General features: G+C 30.2%; 1 protein-coding gene across 1 annotated transcript in view; it reads right to left on the bottom strand.

Moving 5' to 3' along the window:
- Nucleotides 1-27698, bottom strand: part of NR6A1 (nuclear receptor subfamily 6 group A member 1) — a 611578-nt gene that overhangs the window by 406814 nt on the left and 177066 nt on the right. The window contains exon 3 of the mRNA XM_053695705.1: nucleotides 13306-13356. Coding sequence (XP_053551680.1) covers nucleotides 13306-13356 — 51 coding nt within the window. The remainder of the gene's footprint in view (nucleotides 1-13305; nucleotides 13357-27698) is intronic.

Below are 27698 nucleotides of genomic sequence, written 5' to 3'. Positions count from 1 at the left end.
ACTTAATTATAATACACACACATACACACTCCTATAAATATATACATACCCTCATATTATATATATATATTATACTCACTAATATGAATATATACATACCCTCATTATATTATACATACATATACTCACTCATATGAATATATACATACCCTCATTATATTATACATACATATACTCACTCATATAAATATATACATACCCTCATATTATATATATATATATATATATATATATATATTATACTCACTAATATGAATATATACATACCCTCATTATATTATACATACATATACTCACTCATATGAATATATACATACCCTCATTATATTATACATACATATACTCACTCATATGAATATATACATACCCTCATTATATTATACATACATATACTCACTCATATGAATATATACATACCCTCATTATATTATACATACATATACTCACTCATATGCATATATACAGTTGTGATCATAAGTTTACATACCCTGGCAGAATTTATGATTTCTTGGCCATTTTTCAGAGAATATGAATGAAAAACTTTTCTTTCACTCATGGTTAGTGTTTGGCTGAAACCATTTATTATCAATCAAATGTGTTTACTCTTTTTAAATCATAATGACAACAGAAACTACCCAAATGACCCTAATCAAAAGTTTACATACCCTGGTGATTTTGGTTTGATAACATGCATACAAGTTGACACAAAGGAGTTTGAATGGCTATTAAAGGTAACCATCCTCACCTGTGATCTGTTTGCTTGTAATTAGTGTGTGTGTATAAAAGGTCAATGAGTTTATGGACTCCTGACAGACCCTTGCATCTTTCATCCAGTGCTGCACTGATGTTTCTGGATTCTGAGTCATGGGGAAAGCAAAAGAATTGTCAAAGGATCTGCGGGAAAAGGTTATCCAAGGAATTATCCAAGGAATTGAGAATGCAAATCAGCAGTGTTCAAACTCTAATCAAGAAGTGGAAAATGAGGAGTTCTGTTTGGTAACATACTGCATTCATCTTGCCATCAATTCTGACCAAATTTCCTGTGCCTTTGTAGCTCACACATCCCCAAAACATCAGCGATCCACCTCCGTGTTTCACAGTAGGAATGGTGTAACTTTCATCATAGGCCTTGTTGACTCCTCTCCAAATGTAGCGTTTATGGTTGTGGCCAAAATGCTCAATTTTGGTCTCATCACTCCAAATGACTTTGTGCCAGAAGGTTTGCAGCTTGTCTCTGTGCTGTTTAACGTATTGTAAGCAGGATACTTTGTGGCATTTGCGTAGTAATGGCTTTCTTTTGGCAACTCGACTATGGAGCCCATCTTTCTTCAAGTGCCTCCTTATTGTGCAATTTGAAACAGCCACACCACATGTTTTCAGAGATTCCTGTATTTCACCTGAAATTATTTTTAGGTTTGTCTTTGCATCCCGAACAATTTTCCTGGCAGTTGTGGCTGACATTTTAGTTGGTCTACCTGACTGTTGTTTGGTTTCAACAGAACCCCTCATTTTCCACTTCTTTATTAGAGTTTGAACACTGCTGATTTGCATTCTCAATTCCTTGGATATCTTTTTATATCCCTTTCCTGTTTTATACAGTTCAACTACCTTTTCCCGCAGATCCTTTGACAATCATTTTGCTTTCCCCATGACTCAGAATCCAGAATTGTCAGTGTAGCACTGGATGAACGATGCAAGGGTCTATCAGGAGTCCAGAAACCCATTGACCTTTTATACACACACACTAATTACAAGAAAACAGATCACAGGTGAGGATGGTTACCTTTAATAGCCATTCAAACCCCTTTGTGTCAACTTGTGTGCATGTTATCAGGCCAAAATCACCAGGGTATGTAAACTTTTGATCAGGCTCATTTGGGTAGTTTCTGTTGTCATTATGATTTAAAAAGAGTAAACACAGTTGATTGATAATAAATGGCTTCAGCCAAACACTAACCATGAGTAAAAAAGTTTTTGTGTTATTCATATTCTCTAAAAAAATGGCCAAAAAAAATAATAAATTCTGCCAGGGTATGTAAACTTATGAGCACAACTGTACATACCTTCATTATATCATATATATATATATATATATATATATATATATATATATATATATATATATATACTCACTCATATGAATATATACATACCATCATTATATTATACATGCATATAAACACTTATATGAATATATACATACCCTAAATATATTATACATACATACACTCATATGAATATATACATACCCTCATTATATTATACATACATACACCCATATGAATATATACATACCCTCATTATATTATACATACATACACTCATATGAATATATACATACCCTCATTATATTATACATGCATACACTCATATGAATATATACATACCCTCATTATATTATACATACATACACCCATATGAATATATACATACCCTTATTATATTATACATACATACATACACTCATATGAATATATACATACCCTCAATATATTACACATACATACACTCATATGAATATATACATACCCTCATTATATTATACATACATACACTCATATGAATATATACATACCCTCATTATATTATACATACATACACCCATATGAATATATACATACCCTCATATGAATATATACATACCCTCATTATATTATACATACATACACTCATATGAATATATACATACCCTCATTATATTATACATACATACATACACTCATATGAATATATACATACCCTCATTATATTATACATACATACATACACTCATATGAATATATACATACCCTCATTATATTATACATACATATACACACTCATATGAATATATACATACCCTCATTATATTATACATACATACATACACTCATATGAATATATACATACCCTCATATGAATATATACATACCCTCATTATATTATACATAAATACACATACACACTCATATGAATATATACATACCCTCATTATATTATACATACATATACACACTCATATGAATATATACATACCCTCATTATATTATACATACATACATACACTCATATGAATATATACATACCCTCATATGAATATATACATACCCTCATTATATTATACATACATACACTCATATGAATATATACATACCCTCATTATATTATACATACATACATACACTCATATGAATATATACATACCCTCATTATATTCTACATACATATACACATACACACTCATATGAATAACATAAATTATGCTTCCTGATCATTTCCTTTTCTTCTGATAGAAAGAGAACACAGCGGCATTCATTACTTTTGGGAAATAAGAACCTGGCCACCAGGAGGAGGCAAAGACACCCCAGTCAAAGGCTTAAATACTCCTCCCACTTCCCTCATCCCCCAGTCATTCTGCCAAGGAACAGTAGAAGAAAAATCTGGGTGAAAAGGTGCCAGAAAAAACAAGGACGCTCCACATAAAAAAAGACATAAAAAAAGAAAATTATCAGATAAGCATAATTTATGTTTTTCTTCCTAAATGGAAAGAGTCCACAGCTGCATTCATTACTTTTTGGGAAAGCAATACCCAAACTATAGAGGACACTGAATGCCAAAACGGGAGGGTACAATAGGCGGCCCATTCTGAGGGCACCAGGCCTAAAACCACTACCCAACAAAAAACCTGCTTCGTCCGAAGCCAAGAAAACAAAAAGGGAAAAGGCCCCAAGGACAATGACCAGCAGATATCCCGAAAGCCTAGCTAGAGACTGCAACATCAGACACAACAGAGAGAAAAACAGTCCTCCAGGAGACACCGTCGCCCAACACACACCCTTTACTAGTGAATGGAACCTCCGCTGAAACTTCAAAAGGAATAAGGCAAGGAAGAACTAAATGGGAACCAAAAGGCTACCGCAAACTCCATAAAGGAAAAACCCCCATCCAAGCAAGCTCTCAAGACCTAAATGGGTCCTGACAACAAGGGGAGGCAACGCCCAATCCAAATAGAAACCACAAGGTTTAGAACCGGTAGCAGAACATAGAAAAAGTTCTCCCAACATCCTGCAAGGATTGAAACAGCTAGCTAGCACTCGATCAAGGCACAAACAGCTGTAGCTGGCTTTAAAGAGCAACCCTTCACTTGCCAGGCAGCAAGTCAATCAGTGCCTAGGAACAACTGAAAACGGAGAGCAAACATCATCCAAACTCAGAACCTTGAGGAATTCAGGCAAAATTACATGTAGCAGACCCAGACGAAGTTGAACACCTGAGTCAAGAACACACAGCCATCCTCAGGATGATACAGAGGAAATACTTGCTAGAAGCGGCTACCAAAATGTAGAGTGCTAAACCTCCACTACAAAAGGCACACTCTAGGCAACCAAAACCACCATACCTACAAATAGGTCTCAAAATAAAAAGGAGAGCCCAGAACCTTAACGAGGACCAATACCACATGGAGACCGTCGACAAGGCCATAGACCTAGAGATCTAGCTAAAGGCCCAACATAGACTCAAGGCGGAGCCAGCAACTCTCCAAATGGACAGAACAACCCAGAGAGCCTACCTCTCTTCAAAATAAGTTAACCCGTCTGTCCTAACCTCCTGAAGCCAGGAGAAGCCCTAAGATAGGGACCACACTTCCGAAAGAAGGATATAAGCCCCCCCAAGACAAAGGGGCCGGCAAATGGGCCGGAAGGACAGAGCACCTGCCCCCAGGACACAGCCATAGGCTGAACCGAGAGAACAATTCTCCAACGCCCTGACCTGGAAGGAATACCCTGAAGAATTGAACTGGCTAGCATACAGATCAAGGTGCAATAGCTGCAGTAGTTCCACAGCGAACCCCTTTGCTTGCAGAGCAGCAAAGCCATCACACTCTTTCAGCAAGCCGCCCAAGGGAAACCGCCCAAGTTTCCTGGAACTGGGGAACCCCGGACCAGCTCTAGCTCCTAACAGTCCGGTAAAACCCACCACGGGATCCACAAAGGAAATGCTGAGAAAAACCTTAGCCACCGGAAGAACCAGAGCGAGGAGAGGTCCGAGCCCCCAAATAAGCAAGAACCGGAAACTGAAATCCCCTATCTGATATAAAACCAGACCCCCGGGAGATACCATACAATGTCCAAAGTAAAATGGACAACGAGAAAACTTGCAAGTCCCAACCAGAAGACGAGACCACCCCTTGCCAGAGTCCAACGCTCCAAGGAGCTAAGGAAGCAAGACCAAAACAAGGTCACTAGAGCTCTAGGCGCAATAGCCACACTACGACCAAGAACAAGGGGATACCTCGAGGCCAAAGTCAATCGAACAAAGGCTAGTCTCCACATCACCCCCAAAAAATCAGAGGAGAATATGAAAGAAGGATGCAGGGGGACCCCAGCTCCGGGGAAGAAACCCTAAACAGAGCTCAAGGAGAACACACTGCCCATGTCCCTATATACATACCCTCATTATATTACACATACACATACTCACTCATATGAATATATACATACCCTCATTATATTATACATACATATACACATACTCACTCATATGAATATATACATACCTTTATTGTATTATACATACACATACTCACTCATATGAATATATAAATACCCTCATTATATTATATATAAACATACCATCATTATATTATACATACATACATACTCACTCATATGAATATATACATACTCTCATTATATTATACATACACACACCCTTATATGAATATATACATACCCTCATTATATTATACATACACACTCATATGAATATATACATACCCTCATTATATTATACATACATATACACATACTCACTCATATGAATATATACATACCTTCATTGTATTATACATACACATACTCACTCATATGAATATATAAATACCCTCATTATATTATACATACACATACACACTCATACGAATATATACATACCCTCATTATATTATACATACATACACACATACATAAACATACTCACTCATATGAACATATACATACCCTCATTATATTATACATTTAATATATACATACACACATACATACAATATATACATACTAGGGATGCACCGATACTTAAACCGATACCTCCACTTCCTAGCCATATGCTATCTTGTGGCGTTTTTTCAAACTGCATGTTCCCATTTCATTTTAAACTGGAGCGAAGACTAAACTAAAATTTGTTTACTACTGTTCTCCCAATACAAATTGCTGTTATTTGTATTATTGTAGGAGAGATCACTGTACCTCGTTCAGACAAACCCCTGAAGTACTGGGCAGTTAATAAACAGATTTCCAGCTCTGGCTAAAATGGCCCAAAAATATCTTTCTGCCCCATGCAGTAGTGTGGAAAGTGAAAGACTCCATACAAATGTCAGATTGATGTTATATAACAGCCCTACAACCCAATTGTATCACCCCTTTAAATTTAATATTTTATTGTAATATTTTTTATTTATAAACATGTTCAGTGAACTTTTTTATTATTTCATAATGTCTTTTGAATTACAGTCCTTTATAATTATAAAGAAGGAATCTTAAATACCGGCAATTAGTCTGTATTGTGCTTGGTAAACTGTCACATGACTTAAAAAAAAAAGTATCGGTAATTGGTATCGGCGAGTATTTGAAAACAAGTATCGGTACTTGTACTCAGTCATAAAAAAAATGGTATCAGTGCAACCCTAATACATACCCTCATTATATTATACATACACATACTTACTCATATGAATATATACATACCCTCATTATATTATACATACATATACTCATATGAATATATACATACCCTCATTATATTATACATACATATACTCATATGAATATATACATACCCTCATTATATTATACATACATATACTCATATGAATATATACATACCCTCATTATATTATACATAAATACACATACACACTCATATGAATATATACATACCCTCATTATATTATACATACATCTACACACTCATATGAATATATACATACCCTCATTATATTATACATACATCTACACACTCATATGAATATATACATACCCTCATTATATTATACATACATATACACACTCATATGAATATATACATACTCTCATTATATTATACATAAATACACACTCATATGAATATATACATACCCTCATTATATTATACATACATATACACACTCCTATGAATATATGCATACCCTCATTATATTATACATACATAATATACACACTCATATGAATATATACATACCCTCATTATATTATACATACATATACTCATATGAATATATACATACCCTCATTATATTATACATAAATACACATACACACTCATATGAATATATACATACCCTCATTATATTATACATACATCTACACACTCATATGAATATATACATACCCTCATTATATTATACATACATCTACACACTCATATGAATATATACATACCCTCATTATATTATACATACATATACACACTCATATGAATATATACATACCCTCATTATATTATACATAAATACACACTCATATGAATATATACATACCCTCATTATATTATACATACATATACACACTCATATGAATATATACATACCCTCATTATATTATACATACATATACACACTCCTATGAATATATGCATACCCTCATTATATTATACATAATATACACACTCATATGAATATATACATACCCTCATTATATTATACACACACATACACACTCATATGAATATATGCATACCCTCATTATATTATACATACACATACTTACTCATATGAATATATACATACCCTCATTATATTATACATACATAATATACACACTCATATGAATATATACATACCCTCATTATATTATACATACATATACACACTCATATGAATATATACATACCCTCATTATATTATACATAAATACACATACACACTCATAAATATATACATACCCTCATATTATACATACATATACACAATCATATGAATATATACATACCCTCGTTATATTATACATAAATACACTCATATGAATATATGCATACCTTCATTATATTATACATAAATACACATACACACTCATATGAATATATACATACCCTCATTATATTATACATACATATACTCACTCATATGAATATATACATACGCTCATTATATTATACATACATATACACACTGATATAAATATATGCATACCCTCATATTATACATACTCATATAATTATATACATACCTTCATATTATACATACATATACACAATCATATGAATATATACATACCCTTGTTATATTATACATAAATACACTCATATGAATATATGCATACCTTCATTATATTATACATAAATACACATACACACTCATATGAATATATACATACCCTCATATTATACATACATATACACAATCATATGAATATATACATACCCTCGTTATATTATACATAAATACACTCATATGAATATATGCATACCTTCATTATATTATACATAAATACACATACACACTCATATGAATATATACATACCCTCATTATATTATATATATATACACTCACTCATATGAATATATACATACCCTCATTATATTATACATACATATACTCACTCATATGAATATATAAATACCCTCATTATATTATACATACACATACACACTCATACGAATATATACATACTCTCATTATATTATACATACATATACACACTCATATGAATATATACATACCCTCATTATATTATACATACATATACTCACTCATATGAATATATACATACGCTCATTATATTATACATACATATACACACTGATATAAATATATGCATACCCTCATATTATACATACTCATATAATTATATACATACCTTCATATTATACATACATATACACAATCATATGAATATATACATACCCTTGTTATATTATACATAAATACACTCATATGAATATATGCATACCTTCATTATATTATACATAAATACACATACACACTCATATGAATATATACATACCCTCATTATATTATATATATATATATATATATATATATATATATATACACTCACTCATATGAATATATACATACCCTCATTATATTATACATACATATACTCACTCATATGAATATATACATACGCTCATTATATTATACATACATATACACACTGATATAAATATATGCATACCCTCATATTATACATACTCATATAATTATATACATACCTTCATATTATACATACATATACACAATCATATGAATATATACATACCCTTGTTATATTATACATAAATACACTCATATGAATATATGCATACCTTCATTATATTATACATAAATACACATACACACTCATATGAATATATACATACCCTCATTATATTATATATATATATATATATATATATATATATATATATATATACACTCACTCATATGAATATATACATACCCTCATTATATTATACATACATATACTCACTCATATGAATATATACATACGCTCATTATATTATACATACATATACACACTGATATAAATATATGCATACCCTCATATTATACATACTCATATAATTATATACATACCTTCATATTATACATACATATAAACACTCATATGAATATATACATACCCTCATTATATTATACATACATAATATACACACTCATAATAATATATGCATACCCTCATTATATTATACATAAATACACATACACACTCATATGAATATATACATAACCTAATTATAATATACACACATACACACTCATATGAATATATACATACCCTCATTATATTATACATACATATACTCACTCATATGAATATATAAATACCCTCATTATATTATACATACATATACACACTGATATAAATATATACATACCCTCATTATATTATATATACATACACACTCATATAATTATATACATACCTTCATATTATACATACATATACACACTCATATGAATATATACATACCCTCATTATATTGTACATACATATACACACTGATATAAATATATGCATACCCTCATATTATACATACACACTCATATAATTATATACATACCTTCATATTATACATACATATAAACACTCATATGAATATATACATACCCTCATTATATTATACATACATATACACACTCATATGAATATATGCATACCCTCATATTATACATAAATACACATACACACTCATATGAATATATACATACCCTCATTATATTATACATATATATATATATATATATATATTATTATACACACATACACATTTTCACTCATAAGAATATATACACCATGCGTTATATTATACTGTACATACCCCCTTACAATTAGGAGCATAAATGTGAAAACTAGTATCTGAACCCTATCCTGTGAGGTCACACTGCCCCCTGGCTTTTAGTTGCAGTATGACACCAACATTTCAAAACAAAGCACACTGGTGTAGTGTTTGTAAAATGCAGGTTTGTTTTAGAACAGTGTTTCTCAACTGCGGTCCTCAACTACCCAACTACAAGGTTTTCATTATAGCTGAACTACAGCACAAGTGATATAATCCGCTGGATGAGAGCAGGTTAGTAACCATGGTTACTGATCAGCTGATAATTTCACCTGTGCTCTAGTTTATATATATAATGCAAACCTGGCCTGTTGGGGGAACGTCAGTACCGCGGTTGAGAAACTGGTTAAGATACAGCTGACACAGTGTCCCATTTATACAGCAACTAACGCACACACAGTATTTTCTTGTTCCCCACTCTGACATCACTGTCCCCACCCCTGCATCTTTGTAACACTTATAGACAGAGCACAAACTAGGAATAAAACACTATATTATATTGTAACAGCAAACACCTGGGAAGAATTTCATATATGAGTGATACAATTGGTATTATTACTAATCTGTAACATAAAACAGCTCCCTATCAGGGCTTGATTGTAAGCTCTTGGGCACCACTAAACAATCATTTTGTTACAGCACAGATAAGTGTGCTCATCTCATGTTCTACTGATGATACAATCCCTCTATATCAACCACACACATTACTTAGTGTTTATATGAACCCCAGAAATGTCCTTTTGTAATTGAGACAGAGCACAATTTACTTTTGTTATCAAATTAGCTTGGTCCTCATGATATTCTTTGTTGAAGAGATATCTAGGTCAGTGTCTGGAGAACTACATGACAGGAACTAGTGCTGCCCCTCTAGTGCTCTTGCAAACCGATAACACTCTTACAAAACTGCTGCCATATAGTGCTCCGGCCTGCTCCTAAGCTTTCATCTCTGCTTTTCAACAAAAGATACCAACAGAACGAAGAAAAACTGATAATAGAAGTCAATTAGAAACGTGTTTAAAAGCACATGCTCTATCTGAATCATGCAGGAAAAACATGGGTTTCATGTTCGTTTAACGATAATAGCTACAGCACAGACAGCAGGACATAAGAAAATCATACCTTTACTTGTGGACTCCACAGTTTGGGAGTTAGTTCCCAAGAGTAATGGATCGTGGACTCTCACCACCTTTATAAAACAAAACATAATTTATGCTCAACTGATAAATGAATTTCTTTCATGGTGGTGTGAGTTTTTCCTACCTCACTTTGCTCGGCTATACGTTAGACTGAGGTACCTGTGAGGTGAGGGGTTTTATAGAGCTCTTGGGGCTTGGGAATCTTTGCCTCCCCCTAGTGGTACAGAAGAGTAATTCCCAGGAGTAATGGATCGTGGACTCTCACCACCTTTATAAAACAAAACATAATTTATGCTCAACTGATAAATGAATTTCTTTCATGGTGGTGTGAGTTTTTCCTACCTCACTTTGCTCGGCTATACGTTAGACTGAGGTACCTGTGAGGTTAGGGGTTTTATAGAGCTCTTGGGGTTTGGGAATCTTTGCTTCCCCCTAGTGGTACAGAAGAGTAATTCCCAGGAGTAATGGATCGTGGACTCTCACCACCTTTATAAAACAAAACATAATTTATGCTCAACTGATAAATGAATTTCTTTCATGGTGGTGTGAGTTTTTCCTACCTCACTTTGCTCGGCTATACGTTAGACTGAGGTACCTGTGAGGTGAGGGGTTTTATAGAGCTCTTGGGGCTTGGGAATCTTTGCCTCCCCCTAGTGGTACAGAAGAGTAATTCCCAGCAGTAATGGATTGCAGACTCTCACCACAATTAAATTAATTAATCAGTTAAGTGTAAATGCTTTTTTAATAGATACATTTAACCCATTAACAATTTAAATCAACATTGACCTCCTGAGATGACTATAAAGAGACTTTACAAGATAAATTGTACACATCCAATAACCATTTAATTCTCAATGATGCGAGTAAACTTATATATTTCTCATAGATAGTAAAAACAAGATATCTAAGCACTATATATACTGTATATATATTTCTCATTAGAAGAATAAACAACCAGCCATAAATAATTATCTGACACTGTGTGAGCGTTGACTACAAGTAACTTGAGAGACTGTGCACTTAGTTTTTGGAGATGTAACAGAATTTTTTAAAATATATTGTATGTTTATTTACAGTCTGCCAACGTAAGTAGCTACATTCATACAATGTTTTTTTATTATTTATGTCAGGTTGGAGCTGGGCCTCATTGACTCACAGTAAGTTGTACGTTCATTTTACAGGGTTTGTTTATTTATTATAAGTGCATATATATATATATATATACAGTACATACAAGTTTGTGTCTTTTTGCTAATTAAAGGCTGTCTTCTCTTCCTTGTCCACTAGAGGGTATCACTGAGCTGAAGAACCAGAGATGTACGTTCATTTTACAGGGTTTGTTTATTTATTATAAGTGCATATATATATATATATACACAGTACATACAAGTTTGTGTCTTTTTGCTAATTAAAGGCTGTCTTCTCTTCCTTGTCCACTAGAGGGTATCACTGAGCTGAAGAACCAGAGATGATTTGACAAACGATTCAAATTGGAGTCTACATGTTAAAGAGAGTGTACTGTAAAACGTTATACACTTTAATGTGTTCTCCTAATGACCCATGTTACCTGCTATATTTTATTAAATGGTTTACATAAATGCTCCTTTACCTTTATGTTCTCATTTGTATTACCTGCTTTTGCCCGTTGCAACCACAACCTAAACTGAAAATGTCAATACTGTAGAATTAACTATAGAAAAGCTACATAAAAGGAGGCGCATTGGCAGAAATGAACCTTTCACAGGGGGTTAGAAGGACCAGCTTATTTGAAAGGGTGTTACTGCAGCAGCTTTGAATATTACTCTTCCATCTGACAAACATACAGACTACAGACAGTAACTGGACACTCACCAAGCAGGGGATTCATCTTATACCCGTCCGTGGGAACATCCGACACGTTTCCTGGGGGAGAGAAGAGCGTCAGTACAACTGCAGAAAGCAAGGAACCTTCTCACGCCTTCTTAGTAAAACAAATGTATTGAGAGCAGGTCCTGCAAACAGCTGGTCTGTCCTTCTCTCTAAGCAGAACACTTATTAAAAGGAACACCGACCTTTCAAAAAGAAAACAAAACCTATGGTGCATATTTAAAGAAGATTTTTTTCCCCATTGCAGTAAGTGTTTATGGTAAAGTTGTTTAAATCAGTTTTAAAACTAACAGGAAGTATGTGTTTGTGCACACCTCATCCTAATAGTGATAAGGAGAATAGACATAGCTATTGGTGGACACCCCACACACAAGTATATATTTGTTTTTTTCAAAGAATAATTAGGTATAAAAAAACAATAAATAAACTATATTTTAAGGGACATTATAAACTAGATGTTTCTTTGCATAAATGTTTTGTAGATGATCCATTTATACTGCCCATCTGGGAGTGTTTTTGTAACAATGGATAGTTCTGCTTATTTTTAATCTTTAGACTCCTGACTAAGATATATACTAAAGTCTACAGATTTCTGCGGCTCCCGTTTGTTTAATCTGTATTTTCATATGCAAGGGAGGGGGAGCTTCTAAGTAAGTTATTAAAAGGTTTTATAGTGGATTTTGAGATCAGTATCTGTGCATATTCTTCTTTATAGTAGTGTCTATTACATGCAGTTAAATTAAATTGAGTGTATACTGTCCCTTTAAAGCAATCTGACCTTCAGTCTGACAAATGTTACAAGTATCTGTGCATTTCTTTTAATCATTTTTTCATTTACCATTTCTGCTAAAAAGCGACAATATGTATTCAATAGATTTCTGTACAGTGCTTCTTTTCAAATTACACATCAAATGCCCATCCTCGAATGCTAAACAAAATAAAAACCTAAGCTCCAGAATTTTATGAATCCACTGACACATCTGTAAGTCACGACTGGCACAGAAAATGTTAAAACTTACATTTAAGGTAATATATAAAGCAGGGAAGAAAACAGCACATCTTTGTTTGAAAGTCGTTTCTTTATAACTAAAGAAGCGAATAAGATGATGCGCTTACTAAAAGCAAATAATATGCATCAATCAATGTGTAGTTCAAGAGTGAGTCTCGTCTGCATACCCTGTATATTTCAGACACCGTGAGCTGCAATCTCCAACGCTGTCAATCAAATGACATCAGAGCAGAATAAAGCTCATAAGAAAGCCCAGTCGCATACCGGGTGAAACGCGTTGAGAAATTGTGTCCATTCTGGGTATCCGTAGTGAGGTCCTGATGCTGTTACATCAGTTGATTGACAGCGGTGGAAATCACGTTCACGTGATCTGTTTGCGTGTGCAGAGGAAACCAATTAGCTTTGAGATGGCAGCTCTCCATAAAAAAATCTTAAAGGACCTGTAAATACAGTAGATTTAAATAATCAACCAATGCATGATAAAAAGACAATGCAATTGAACATTTTTTTCTGACACATTTCAGTTATGTCTATTTCCACTCACCCTGTACCATGTGACAGCCATCAGCCAATCACAAATGCATACAGTATATTCTGTGAATTCTTGCACATGCTCAGTAGGAGATGGTGACTAAAAAAGTGTAAATATAAACAGACTGAGCACATTTTGTTAATGGGAGTAAATTGCTGCTCTATCTGAGTCATTTTGACTTGAGCGTCTCTTTAAATGTTTAGATTTCATTACATTGTTGCTGGATACTTTGGAGCAACATTATTACAGAAGAACAGTATTTGAAGTGGTGACTGTATCACTCTTATTTATTTCCTTAGCAATTTATCATTTATTTTTAAATATTATTGTCTTAAATGTGTTTTTTAACATTTGGGAATTTAAAGGAACAGTCTACACTTGATTGTTTATTATTTAAAAAGATAGATAATCCCTTTATCACCCATACTCCAGTATTGCACTGCCAACACTGTTATATTAATATACTTTTTACCTCTGTGATTACCTTGTATCTAAGCATCTTCTGACAGCCCCCTGATCACATGACTTTTTATTTATTATCTATTGACTTGAAAAGCGAATAAAAAAGCATGTTATAAGGGGCTGTCTGTAGTGGCTTAGAAACAGGCAGACATTTTGAGGTTTAAATGATATAAAGTATATTTATATAACAATGTTGGTTGTGCAAAGCTAGGGAATGGGTAGTAAATGCGTTATCTATCTTTTTAAACAATAACAATTTTAGTGTAGACTGTCCCTTTAAGACAAGATGGTGAGTTTGAAACTGAGCACAAATCGTAACGCTTGTATTTGCACAACAGTGGATCATGTGTAATAGAAAACACAATGCAAATCAAGGGTAAAACTTAACTGTGCAACATTCAAACAATTCATATTTAGCCATATAATTCCATATACTGTAAACACCAGTTCCTCTTATCTACAGCAAAGCATTAAAATACAAGAGTATTGCAGTACAGATTGTGACCACGTGCCAAAAACTATATTAATTCAAACATCACTATTATATAGTATAGGCTTTAATAGCATGTTAATGTTAAGGACTGTGTTAGCTAAGTTGATTTAATTATCACTATTGTAAAAGCGCCTAAATAGTGATATTTGAATTAATAGTTTTTGGCATCATTAGTGTGTTAATGACGATATCAATAATTCTATAAATTTGGTACAACCTTTGAATGTTGATAATCATCTCATGTTATTAACCAAGAGATATGATACATTGTATTTCTGGTTTAATATCGACTAGTTCTGAATTTAATGTTTAGATTTGTTGTTTGTTTTTTGTACCAGTATAACCTGGTATGTCATTATACAGCTTATACATGTAACCTAAAGGTAGTTTTATATCATTTTATTACTTTTGTATACATAGTACCATGATAAAGATAGTACAGTACTGTAATCAGTAAGTAATATTTATATGTCATTATACAGCTTATACATGTAACCTAAAGGTAGTTTTATATCAGTTTATTACTTGTGTATACATAGTACCATGATAAAGATAGTACAGTACTGTAATCAGTAGGTAATATTTATATGTCATTATACTGCTTATACATGTAACCTAAAGGTAGTTTTATATCAGTTTATTACTTTTGTATACATAGTACCATGATAAAGATAGTACAGTACTGTAATCAGTAAGGTAATATTTATATGTCATTATACAGCTTATACATGTAACCTAAAGGTAGTTTTATATCAGTTTATTACTTGTGTATACATAGTACCATGATAAAGATAGTACAGTACTGTAATCAGTAAGGTAATATTTATGTCATTATACAGCTTATACATGTAACCTAAAGGTAGTTTTATATCAGTTTATTACTTTTGTATACATGGTACCATGATAAAGATAGTGCAGTACTGTAATCAGACAGATAATATTTATATGTCATTATACAGCTTATACATGTAACCTAAAGGTAGTTTTATATCAGTTTATTACTTTTGTATACAAAGTACCATGATAAACATAGTACAGTACTGTAATCAGTAAGGTAATATTTATGTCATTATACAGCTTATACATGTAACCTAAAGGTAGTTTTATATCAGTTTATTACTTTTGTATACATAGTACCATGATAAAGATATTACAGTACTGTAATCAGACAGTAATATTTATATGTCATTATACAGCTTATACATGTAACCTAAAGGTAGTTTTATATCAGTTTATTACTTTTGTATACATAGTACCATGATAAAGATAGTACAGTACTGTAATCAGTAAGGTAATATTTATATGTCATTATACAGCTTATACATGTAACCTAAAGGTAGTTTTATATCAGTTTATTACTTATGTATACATAGTACCATGATAAAGATAGTATAGTACTGTAATCAGTAAGGTAATATTTATATGTCATTATAAAGCTTATACATGTAACCTAAAGGTAGTTTTATATCAGTTTATTACTTATGTATACATAGTACCATGATAAAGATAGTACAGTACTGTAATCAGTAAGGTAATATTTATATGTCATTATACAGCTTATACATGTAACCTAAAGGTAGTTTTATATCAGTTTATTACTTATGTATACATAGTACCATGATAAAGATAGTACAGTTCTGTAATCAGTAAGGTAATATTTATGTGTCATTATACAGCTTATACATGTAACCTAAAGGTAGTTTTATATCAGTTTATTACTTTTGTATACATAGTACCATGATAAAGATATTACAGTACTGTAATCAGACAGTAATATTTATATGTCATTATACAGCTTATACATGTAACCTAAAGGCAGTTTTATATCAGTTTATTACTTTTGTATACATAGTACCATGATAAAGATAGTACAGTACTGTAATCAGTAAGGTAATATTTATATGTCATTATACAGCTTATACATGTAACCTAAAGGTAGTTTTATATCAGTGTATTACTTTTGTATACATAGTACCATGATAAAGATATTACAGTACTGTAATCAGACAGTAATATTTATATGTCATTATACAGCTTATACATGTAACCTAAAGGTAGTTTTATATCAGTTTATTACTTTTGTATACATAGTACCATGATAAAGATAGTACAGTACTGTAATCATTAAGGTAATATTTATATGTCATTATACATCTTATACATGTAACCTAAAGGTAGTTTTATATCAGTTTATTACTTGTGTATACATAGTACCATGATAAAGATAGTACAGTACTGTAATCAGTAAGGTAATATTTATGTCATTATACATCTTATACATGTAACCTAAAGGTAGTTTTATATCAGTTTATTACTTGTGTATACACAGTACCATGATACAGATAGTACAGTACTGTAATCAGTAAGGTAATATTTATATGTCATTATACAGCTTATACATGTAACCTAAAGGTAGTTTTATATCAGTTTATTACTTGTGTATACATAGTACCATGATAAAGATAGTACAGTACTGTAATCAGTAAGGTAATATTTATATGTCATTATACAGCTTATACATGTAACCTAAAGGTAGTTTTATATCAGTTTATTACTTTTGTATGTATAGTACCATGATAAAGATAGTACAGTACTGTAATCAGTAAGGTAATATTTAAATGTCATTATAAAGCATATACATGTAACCTATAGGTAGTTTTATATCAGTTTATTACTTTTGTATACATAGTACCATGATAAAGATAGTACAGTACTGTAATCAGACAGGTAATATTTATGTCATTATACAGCTTATACATGTAACCTAAAGGTAGTTTTATATCAGTTTATTACGTTTGTATACATAGTACCATGATAAAGATAGTACAGTACTGTAATCAGTAAGTAATATTTATATGTCATTATACAGCTTATACATGTAACCTAAAGGTAGTTTTATATCAGTTTATTACTTCTGTATACATAGTACCATGATAAAGATAGTACAGTACTGTAATCATTAAGGTAATATTTATGTCATTATACAGCTTATACATGTAACCTAAAGGTAGTTTTATATCAGTTTATTACTTTTGTATACATAGTACCATGATAAAGATATTACAGTATTGTAATCAGTAAGTAATATGTATATGACATAATACAGCTTATACATGTAACCTAAAGGTAGTTTTATATCAGTTTATTACTTATGTATACATAGTACCATGATAAAGATAGTACAGTACTGTAATCATTAAGGTAATATTTATATGTCATTATACAGCTTATACATGTAACCTAAAGGTAGTTTTATATCAGTTTATTACTTTTGTATACATAGTACCATGATAAAGATTGTACAGTACTGTAATCAGACAGGTAATATTTATATGTCATTATAAAGCTTATACATGTAACCTAAAGGTAGTTTTATATTAGTTTATTACTTTTGTATACATAGTACCATGATAAAGATAGTACAGTACTGTAATCAGTAAGGTAATATTTATATGTCATTATACAGCTTATACATGTAACCTAAAGGCAGTTTTATATCACTTTATTACTTGTGTATACATAGTACCATGATAAAGATAGTACAGTACTGTAATCAGTAAGGTCATATTTATATGTCATTATACAGCTTATACATGTAACCTAAAGGTAGTTTTATATCAGTTTATTACTTTTGTATACATAGTACCATGATAAAGATAGTACAGTACTGTAATCAGACAGATAATATTTATATGTCATTATAAAGCTTATACATGTAACCTAAAGGTAGTTTTATATCAGTTTATTACTTTTGTATACATAGTACCATGATAAAGATAGTACAGTACTGTAATCAGTAAGGTAATATTTATATGTCATTATACAGCTTATACATGTAACCTAAAGGTAGTTTTATATCGGTTTATTACTTTTGTATACATAGTACCATGATAAAGATAGTACAGTACTGTAATCAGACAGGTAATATTTATGTCATTATACAGCTTATACATGTAACCTAAAGGTAGTTTTATATCAGTTTATTACTTGTGTATACATAGTACCATGATAAAGATAGTACAGAACTGTAATCAGACAGTAATATTTATATGTCATTATACAGCTTATACATGTAACCTAAAGGTAGTTTTATATCAGTTTATTACTTTTGTATATATAGTACCATGATAAAGATAGTACAGTACTGTAATCAGACAGATAATATTTATATGTCATTATACAGCTTATATATGTAACCTAAAGGTAGTTTTATATCAGTTTATTACTTTTGTATACATAGTACCATGATAAAGATAGTATAGTACTGTAATCAGACAGGTAATATTTATATGTCATTATACAGCTTATACATGTAACCTAAAGGTAGTTTTATATGAGTTTATTACTTTTGTATACATAGTACCATGATAAAGATAGTACAGTACTGTAATCAGACAGGTAATATTTATATGTCATTATACAGCTTATACATGTAACCTAAAGGTAGTTTTATATGAGTTTATTACGTTTGTATACATAGTACCATGATAAAGATAGTACAGTACTGTAATCAGTAAGTAATATTTATATGTCATTATACAGCTTATACATGTAACCTAAAGGTAGTTTTATATCAGTTTATTACTTCTGTATACATAGTACCATGATAAAGATAGTACAGTACTGTAATCAGTAAGGTAATATTTATGTCATTATACAGCTTATACATGTAACCTAAAGGTAGTTTTATATCAGTTTATTACTTTTGTATACATAGTACCATGATAAAGATATTACAGTATTGTTATCAGTAAGTAATATGTATATGACATAATACAGCTTATACATGTAACCTAAAGGTAGTTTTATATCAGTTTATTACTTATGTATACATAGTACCATGATAAAGATAGTACAGTACTGTAATCATTAAGGTAATATTTATATGTCATTATACAGCTTATACATGTAACCTAAAGGTAGTTTTATATCAGTTTATTACTTTTGTATACATAGTACCATGATAAAGATTGTACAGTACTGTAATCAGACAGGTAATATTTATATGTCATTATAAAGCTTATACATGTAACCTAAAGGTAGTTTTATATTAGTTTATTACTTTTGTCTACATAGTACCATGATAAAGATAGTACAGTACTGTAATCAGTAAGGTAATATTTATATGTCATTATACAGCTTATACATGTAACCTAAAGGCAGTTTTATATCACTTTATTACTTGTGTATACATAGTACCATGATAAAGATAGTACAGTACTGTAATCAGTAAGGTCATATTTATATATCATTATACAGCTTATACATGTAACCTAAAGGTAGTTTTATATCAGTTTATTACTTTTGTATACATAGTACCATGATAAAGATAGTACAGTACTGTAATCAGTAAGGTAATATTTATGTCATTATACAGCTTATACTTGTAACCTAAAGGTAGTTTTATATCAGTTTATTACTTTTGTATACATAGTACCATGATAAAGATAGTACAGTACTGTAATCAGACAGGTAATATTTATATGTCATTATACAGCTTATACATGTAACCTAAAGGTAGTTTTATATCAGTTTATTACTTTTGTATACATAGTACCATGATAAAGATAGTACAGTACTGTAATCAGACAGTAATATTTATATGTCATTATACAGCTTATACATGTAACCTAAAGGTAGTTTTATATCAGTTTATTACTTTTGTATACATAGTACCATGATAAAGATAGTACAGTACTGTAATCAGACAGTAATATTTATATGTCATTATACAGCTTATACATGTAACCTAAATGTAGTTTTATATCAGTTTATTACTTCTGTATACATAGTACCATGATAAAGATAATACAGTACTGTAATCAGTAAGGTAATATTTATATGTCATTATACAGCTTATACATGTAACCTAAAGGTAGTTTTAAATCAGTTTATTACTTTTGTATACATAGTACCATGATAAAGATAGTACACTACTGTAATCAGTAAGGTAATTATTATATGTCATTATACAGCTTATACATGTAACCTAAAGGCAGTTTTATATCAGTTTATTACTTTTGTATACATAGTACCATGATAAAGATAGTACAGTACTGTAATCAGTAAGGTAATATTTATGTCACTATACAGCTTATACATGTAACCTAAAGGTAGTTTTATATCAGTTTATTACTTCTGTATACATAGTACCATGATAAAGATAATACAGTACTGTAATCAGACAGATAATATTTATATGTCATTATACAGCTTATACATGTAACCTAAAGGTAGTTTTATATCATTTTATTACTTCTGTATACATAGTACCATGATAAAGATAATACAGTACTGTAATCAGTAAGGTAATATTTATATGTCATTATACAGCTTATACATGTAACCTAAAGGTAGTTTTATATCAGTTTATTACTTTTGTATACATAGTACCATGATACAGATAGTACAGTACTGTAATCAGACAGTAATATTTATATATCATTATACAGCTTATACATGTAACCTAAAGGTAGTTTTATATCAGTTTATTACTTTTGTATACATAGTACCATGATACAGATAGTACAGTACTGTAATCAGACAGTAATATTTATATGTCATTATACAGCTTATACATGTAACCTAAAGGTAGTTTTATATCAGTTTATTACTTTTGTATACATAGTACCATGATAAAGATAGTACAGTACTGTAATCAGACAGTAATATTTATATGTCATTATACAGCTTATACATGTAACCTAAAGGTAGTTTTATATCAGTTTATTACTTTTGTATACATAGTACCATGATACAGATAGTACAGTACTGTAATCAGACAGTAATATTTATATGTCATTATACAGCTTATACATGTAACCTAAAGGTAGTTTTATATCAGTTTATTACTTTTGTATACATAGTACCATGATACAGATAGTACAGTACTGTAATCAGACAGTAATATTTATATGTCATTATACAGCTTATACATGTAACCTAAAGGTAGTTTTATATCAGTTTATTACTTTTGTATACATAGTACCATGATACAGATAGTACAGTACTGTAATCAGACAGTAATATTTATATGTCATTATACAGCTTATACATGTAACCAAAAGGTAGTTTTATATCAGTTTATTACTTTGCATACATAGTACCATGATAAAGATAGTACAGTACTGTAATCAGACAGTAATATTTATATGTCATTATACAGCTTATACATGTAACCTAAAGGTAGTTTTATATCAGTTTATTACTTTTGTATACATAGTACCATGATAAAGATAGTACAGTACTATAATCAGTAAGGTAATATTTATATGTCATTATACAGCTTATACATGTAACCTAAAGGTAGTTTTATATCAGTTTATTACTTTTGTATACATAGTACCATGATAAAGATAGTACAGTACTGTAATCAGTAAGGTAATTTTTATATGTCATTATACAGCTTATACATGTAACCTAAAGGTAGTTTTATATCAGTTTATTACTTTGTACACATAGTACCATGATAAAGATAGTACAGTACTGTTATCAGACAGGTAATATTTATATGTCATTATACAGCTTATACATGTAACCTAAAGGTAGATTTATATCAGTTTATTACGTATGTATACATAGTACCATGATAAAGATAGTACAGTACTGTAATCAGTAAGGTAATATTTATATGTCATTATACAGCTTATACATGTAACCTAAAGGAAGTTTTATATCAGTTTATTACTCTGTATACATAGTACCATGATAAAGATAGTACAGTACTGTAATCAGTAAGTTAATATTTACGTCATTATACAGCTTATACATGTAACCTAAAGGTAGTTTTATATCAGTTTATTACTTTTGTATACATAGTACCATGATAAAGATAGTACAGTACTGTAATCAGTAAGGTAATATTTATATGTCATTATACAGCTTATACATGTAACCTAAAGGTAGTTTTATATCAGTTTATTACTTATGTATACATAGTACCATGATAAAGATAGTATAGTACTGTAATCAGTAAGGTAATATTTATATGTCATTATAAAGCTTATACATGTAACCTAAAGGTAGTTTTATATCAGTTTATTACTTATGTATACATAGTACCATGATAAAGATAGTACAGTACTGTAATCAGTAAGGTAATATTTATATGTCATTATACAGCTTATACATGTAACCTAAAGGTAGTTTTATATCAGTTTATTACTTATGTATACATAGTACCATGATAAAGATAGTACAGTTCTGTAATCAGTAAGGTAATATTTATGTGTCATTATACAGCTTATACATGTAACCTAAAGGTAGTTTTATATCAGTTTATTACTTTTGTATACATAGTACCATGATAAAGATATTACAGTACTGTAATCAGACAGTAATATTTATATGTCATTATACAGCTTATACATGTAACCTAAAGGTAGTTTTATATCAGTTTATTACTTTTGTATACATAGTACCATGATAAAGATAGTACAGTACTGTAATCAGTAAGGTAATATTTATATGTCATTATACAGCTTATACATGTAACCTAAAGGTAGTTTTATATCAGTGTATTACTTTTGTATACATAGTACCATGATAAAGATATTACAGTACTGTAATCAGACAGTAATATTTATATGTCATTATACAGCTTATACATGTAACCTAAAGGTAGTTTTATATCAGTTTATTACTTTTGTATACATAGTACCATGATAAAGATAGTACAGTACTGTAATCAGTAAGGTAATATTTATATGTCATTATACATCTTATACATGTAACCTAAAGGTAGTTTTATATCAGTTTATTACTTGTGTATACATAGTACCATGATAAAGATAGTACAGTACTGTAATCAGTAAGGTAATATTTATGTCATTATACATCTTATACATGTAAACTAAAGGTAGTTTTATATCAGTTTATTACTTGTGTATACACAGTACCATGATACAGATAGTACAGTACTGTAATCAGTAAGGTAATATTTATATGTCATTATACAGCTTATACATGTAACCTAAAGGTAGTTTTATATCAGTTTATTACTTGTGTATACATAGTACCATGATAAAGATAGTACAGTACTGTAATCAGTAAGGTAATATTTATATGTCATTATACAGCTTATACATGTAACCTAAAGGTAGTTTTATATCAGTTTATTACTTTTGTATGTATAGTACCATGATAAAGATAGTACAGTACTGTAATCAGTAAGGTAATATTTAAATGTCATTATAAAGCATATACATGTAACCTATAGGTAGTTTTATATCAGTTTATTACTTTTGTATACATAGTACCATGATAAAGATAGTACAGTACTGTAATCAGACAGGTAATATTTATGTCATTATACAGCTTATACATGTAACCTAAAGGTAGTTTTATATCAGTTTATTACGTTTGTATACATAGTACCATGATAAAGATAGTACAGTACTGTAATCAGTAAGTAATATTTATATGTTATTATACAGCTTATACATGTAACCTAAAGGTAGTTTTATATCAGTTTATTACTTCTGTATACATAGTACCATGATAAAGATAGTACAGTACTGTAATCATTAAGGTAATATTTATGTCATTATACAGCTTATACATGTAACCTATAGGTAGTTTTATATCAGTTTATTACTTTTGTATACATAGTACCATGATAAAGATATTACAGTATTGTAATCAGTAAGTAATATGTATATGACATAATACAGCTTATACATGTAACCTAAAGGTAGTTTTATATCAGTTTATTACTTATGTATACATAGTACCATGATAAAGATAGTACAGTACTGTAATCATTAAGGTAATATTTATATGTCATTATACAGCTTATACATGTAACCTAAAGGTAGTTTTATATCAGTTTATTACTTTTGTATACATAATACCATGATAAAGATTGTACAGTACTGTAATCAGACAGGTAATATTTATATGTCATTATAAAGCTTATACATGTAACCTAAAGGTAGTTTTATATTAGTTTATTACTTTTGTATACATAGTACCATGATAAAGATAGTACAGTACTGTAATCAGTAAGGTAATATTTATATGTCATTATACAGCTTATACATGTAACCTAAAGGCAGTTTTATATCACTTTATTACTTGTGTATACATAGTACCATGATAAAGATAGTACAGTACTGTAATCAGTAAGGTCATATTTATATGTCATTATACAGCTTATACATGTAACCTAAAGGTAGTTTTATATCAGTTTATTACTTTTGTATACATAGTACCATGATAAAGATAGTACAGTACTGTAATCAGACAGATAATATTTATATGTCATTATAAAGCTTATACATGTAACCTAAAGGTAGTTTTATATCAGTTTATTACTTTTGTATACATAGTACCATGATAAAGATAGTACAGTACTGTAATCAGTAAGGTAATATTTATATGTCATTATACAGCTTATACATGTAACCTAAAGGTAGTTTTATATCGGTTTATTACTTTTGTATACATAGTACCATGATAAAGATAGTACAGTACTGTAATCAGACAGGTAATATTTATGTCATTATACAGCTTATACATGTAACCTAAAGGTAGTTTTATATCAGTTTATTACTTGTGTATACATAGTGCCATGATAAAGATAGTACAGTACTGTAATCAGACAGTAATATTAATATGTCATTATACAGCTTATACATGTAACCTAAAGGTAGTTTTATATCAGTTTATTACTTGTGTATACATAGTACCATGATAAAGATAGTACAGTACTGTAATCAGACAGTAATATTTATATGTCATTATACAGCTTATACATGTAACTAAAGGTAGTTTTATATCAGTTTATTACTTTTGTATACATAGTACCATGATAAAGATAGTATAGTACTGTAATCAGACAGGTAATATTTATATGTCATTATACAGCTTATACATGTAACCTAAAGGTAGTTTTATATGAATTTATTACTTTTGTATACATAGTACCATGATAAAGATAGTACAGTACTGTAATCAGACAGGTAATATTTATATGTCATTATACAGCTTATACATGTAACCTAAAGGTAGTTTTATATCAGTTTATTACGTTTGTATACATAGTACCATGATAAAGATAGTACAGTACTGTAATCAGTAAGTAATATTTATATGTCATTATACAGCTTATACATGTAACCTAAAGGTAGTTTTATATCAGTTTATTACTTCTGTATACATAGTACCATGATAAAGATAGTACAGTACTGTAATCAGTAAGGTAATATTTATGTCATTATACAGCTTATACATGTAACCTAAAGGTAGTTTTATATCAGTTTATTACTTTTGTATACATAGTACCATGATAAAGATATTACAGTATTGTAATCAGTAAGTAATATGTATATGACATAATACAGCTTATACATGTAACCTAAAGGTAGTTTTATATCAGTTTATTACTTATGTATACATAGTACCATGATAAAGATAGTACAGTACTGTAATCATTAAGGTAATATTTATATGTCATTATACAGCTTATACATGTAACCTAAAGGTAGTTTTATATCAGTTTATTACTTTTGTATACATAGTACCATGATAAAGATTGTACAGTACTGTAATCAGACAGGTAATATTTATATGTCATTATAAAGCTTATACATGTAACCTAAAGGTAGTTTTATATTAGTTTATTACTTTTGTCTACATAGTACCATGATAAAGATAGTACAGTACTGTAATCAGTAAGGTAATATTTATATGTCATTATACAGCTTATACATGTAACCTAAAGGCAGTTTTATATCACTTTATTACTTGTGTATACATAGTACCATGATAAAGATAGTACAGTACTGTAATCAGTAAGGTCATATTTATATATCATTATACAGCTTATACATGTAACCTAAAGGTAGTTTTATATCAGTTTATTACTTTTGTATACATAGTAC

The sequence above is a fragment of the Bombina bombina genome, chromosome 12 (genome assembly GCF_027579735.1).
Source record: "Bombina bombina isolate aBomBom1 chromosome 12, aBomBom1.pri, whole genome shotgun sequence".
Taxonomy (NCBI): domain Eukaryota; kingdom Metazoa; phylum Chordata; class Amphibia; order Anura; family Bombinatoridae; genus Bombina; species Bombina bombina.
Note: the sequence above shows the minus strand (reverse complement) of the source record. Positions and strands in the feature narration are given on the sequence as shown.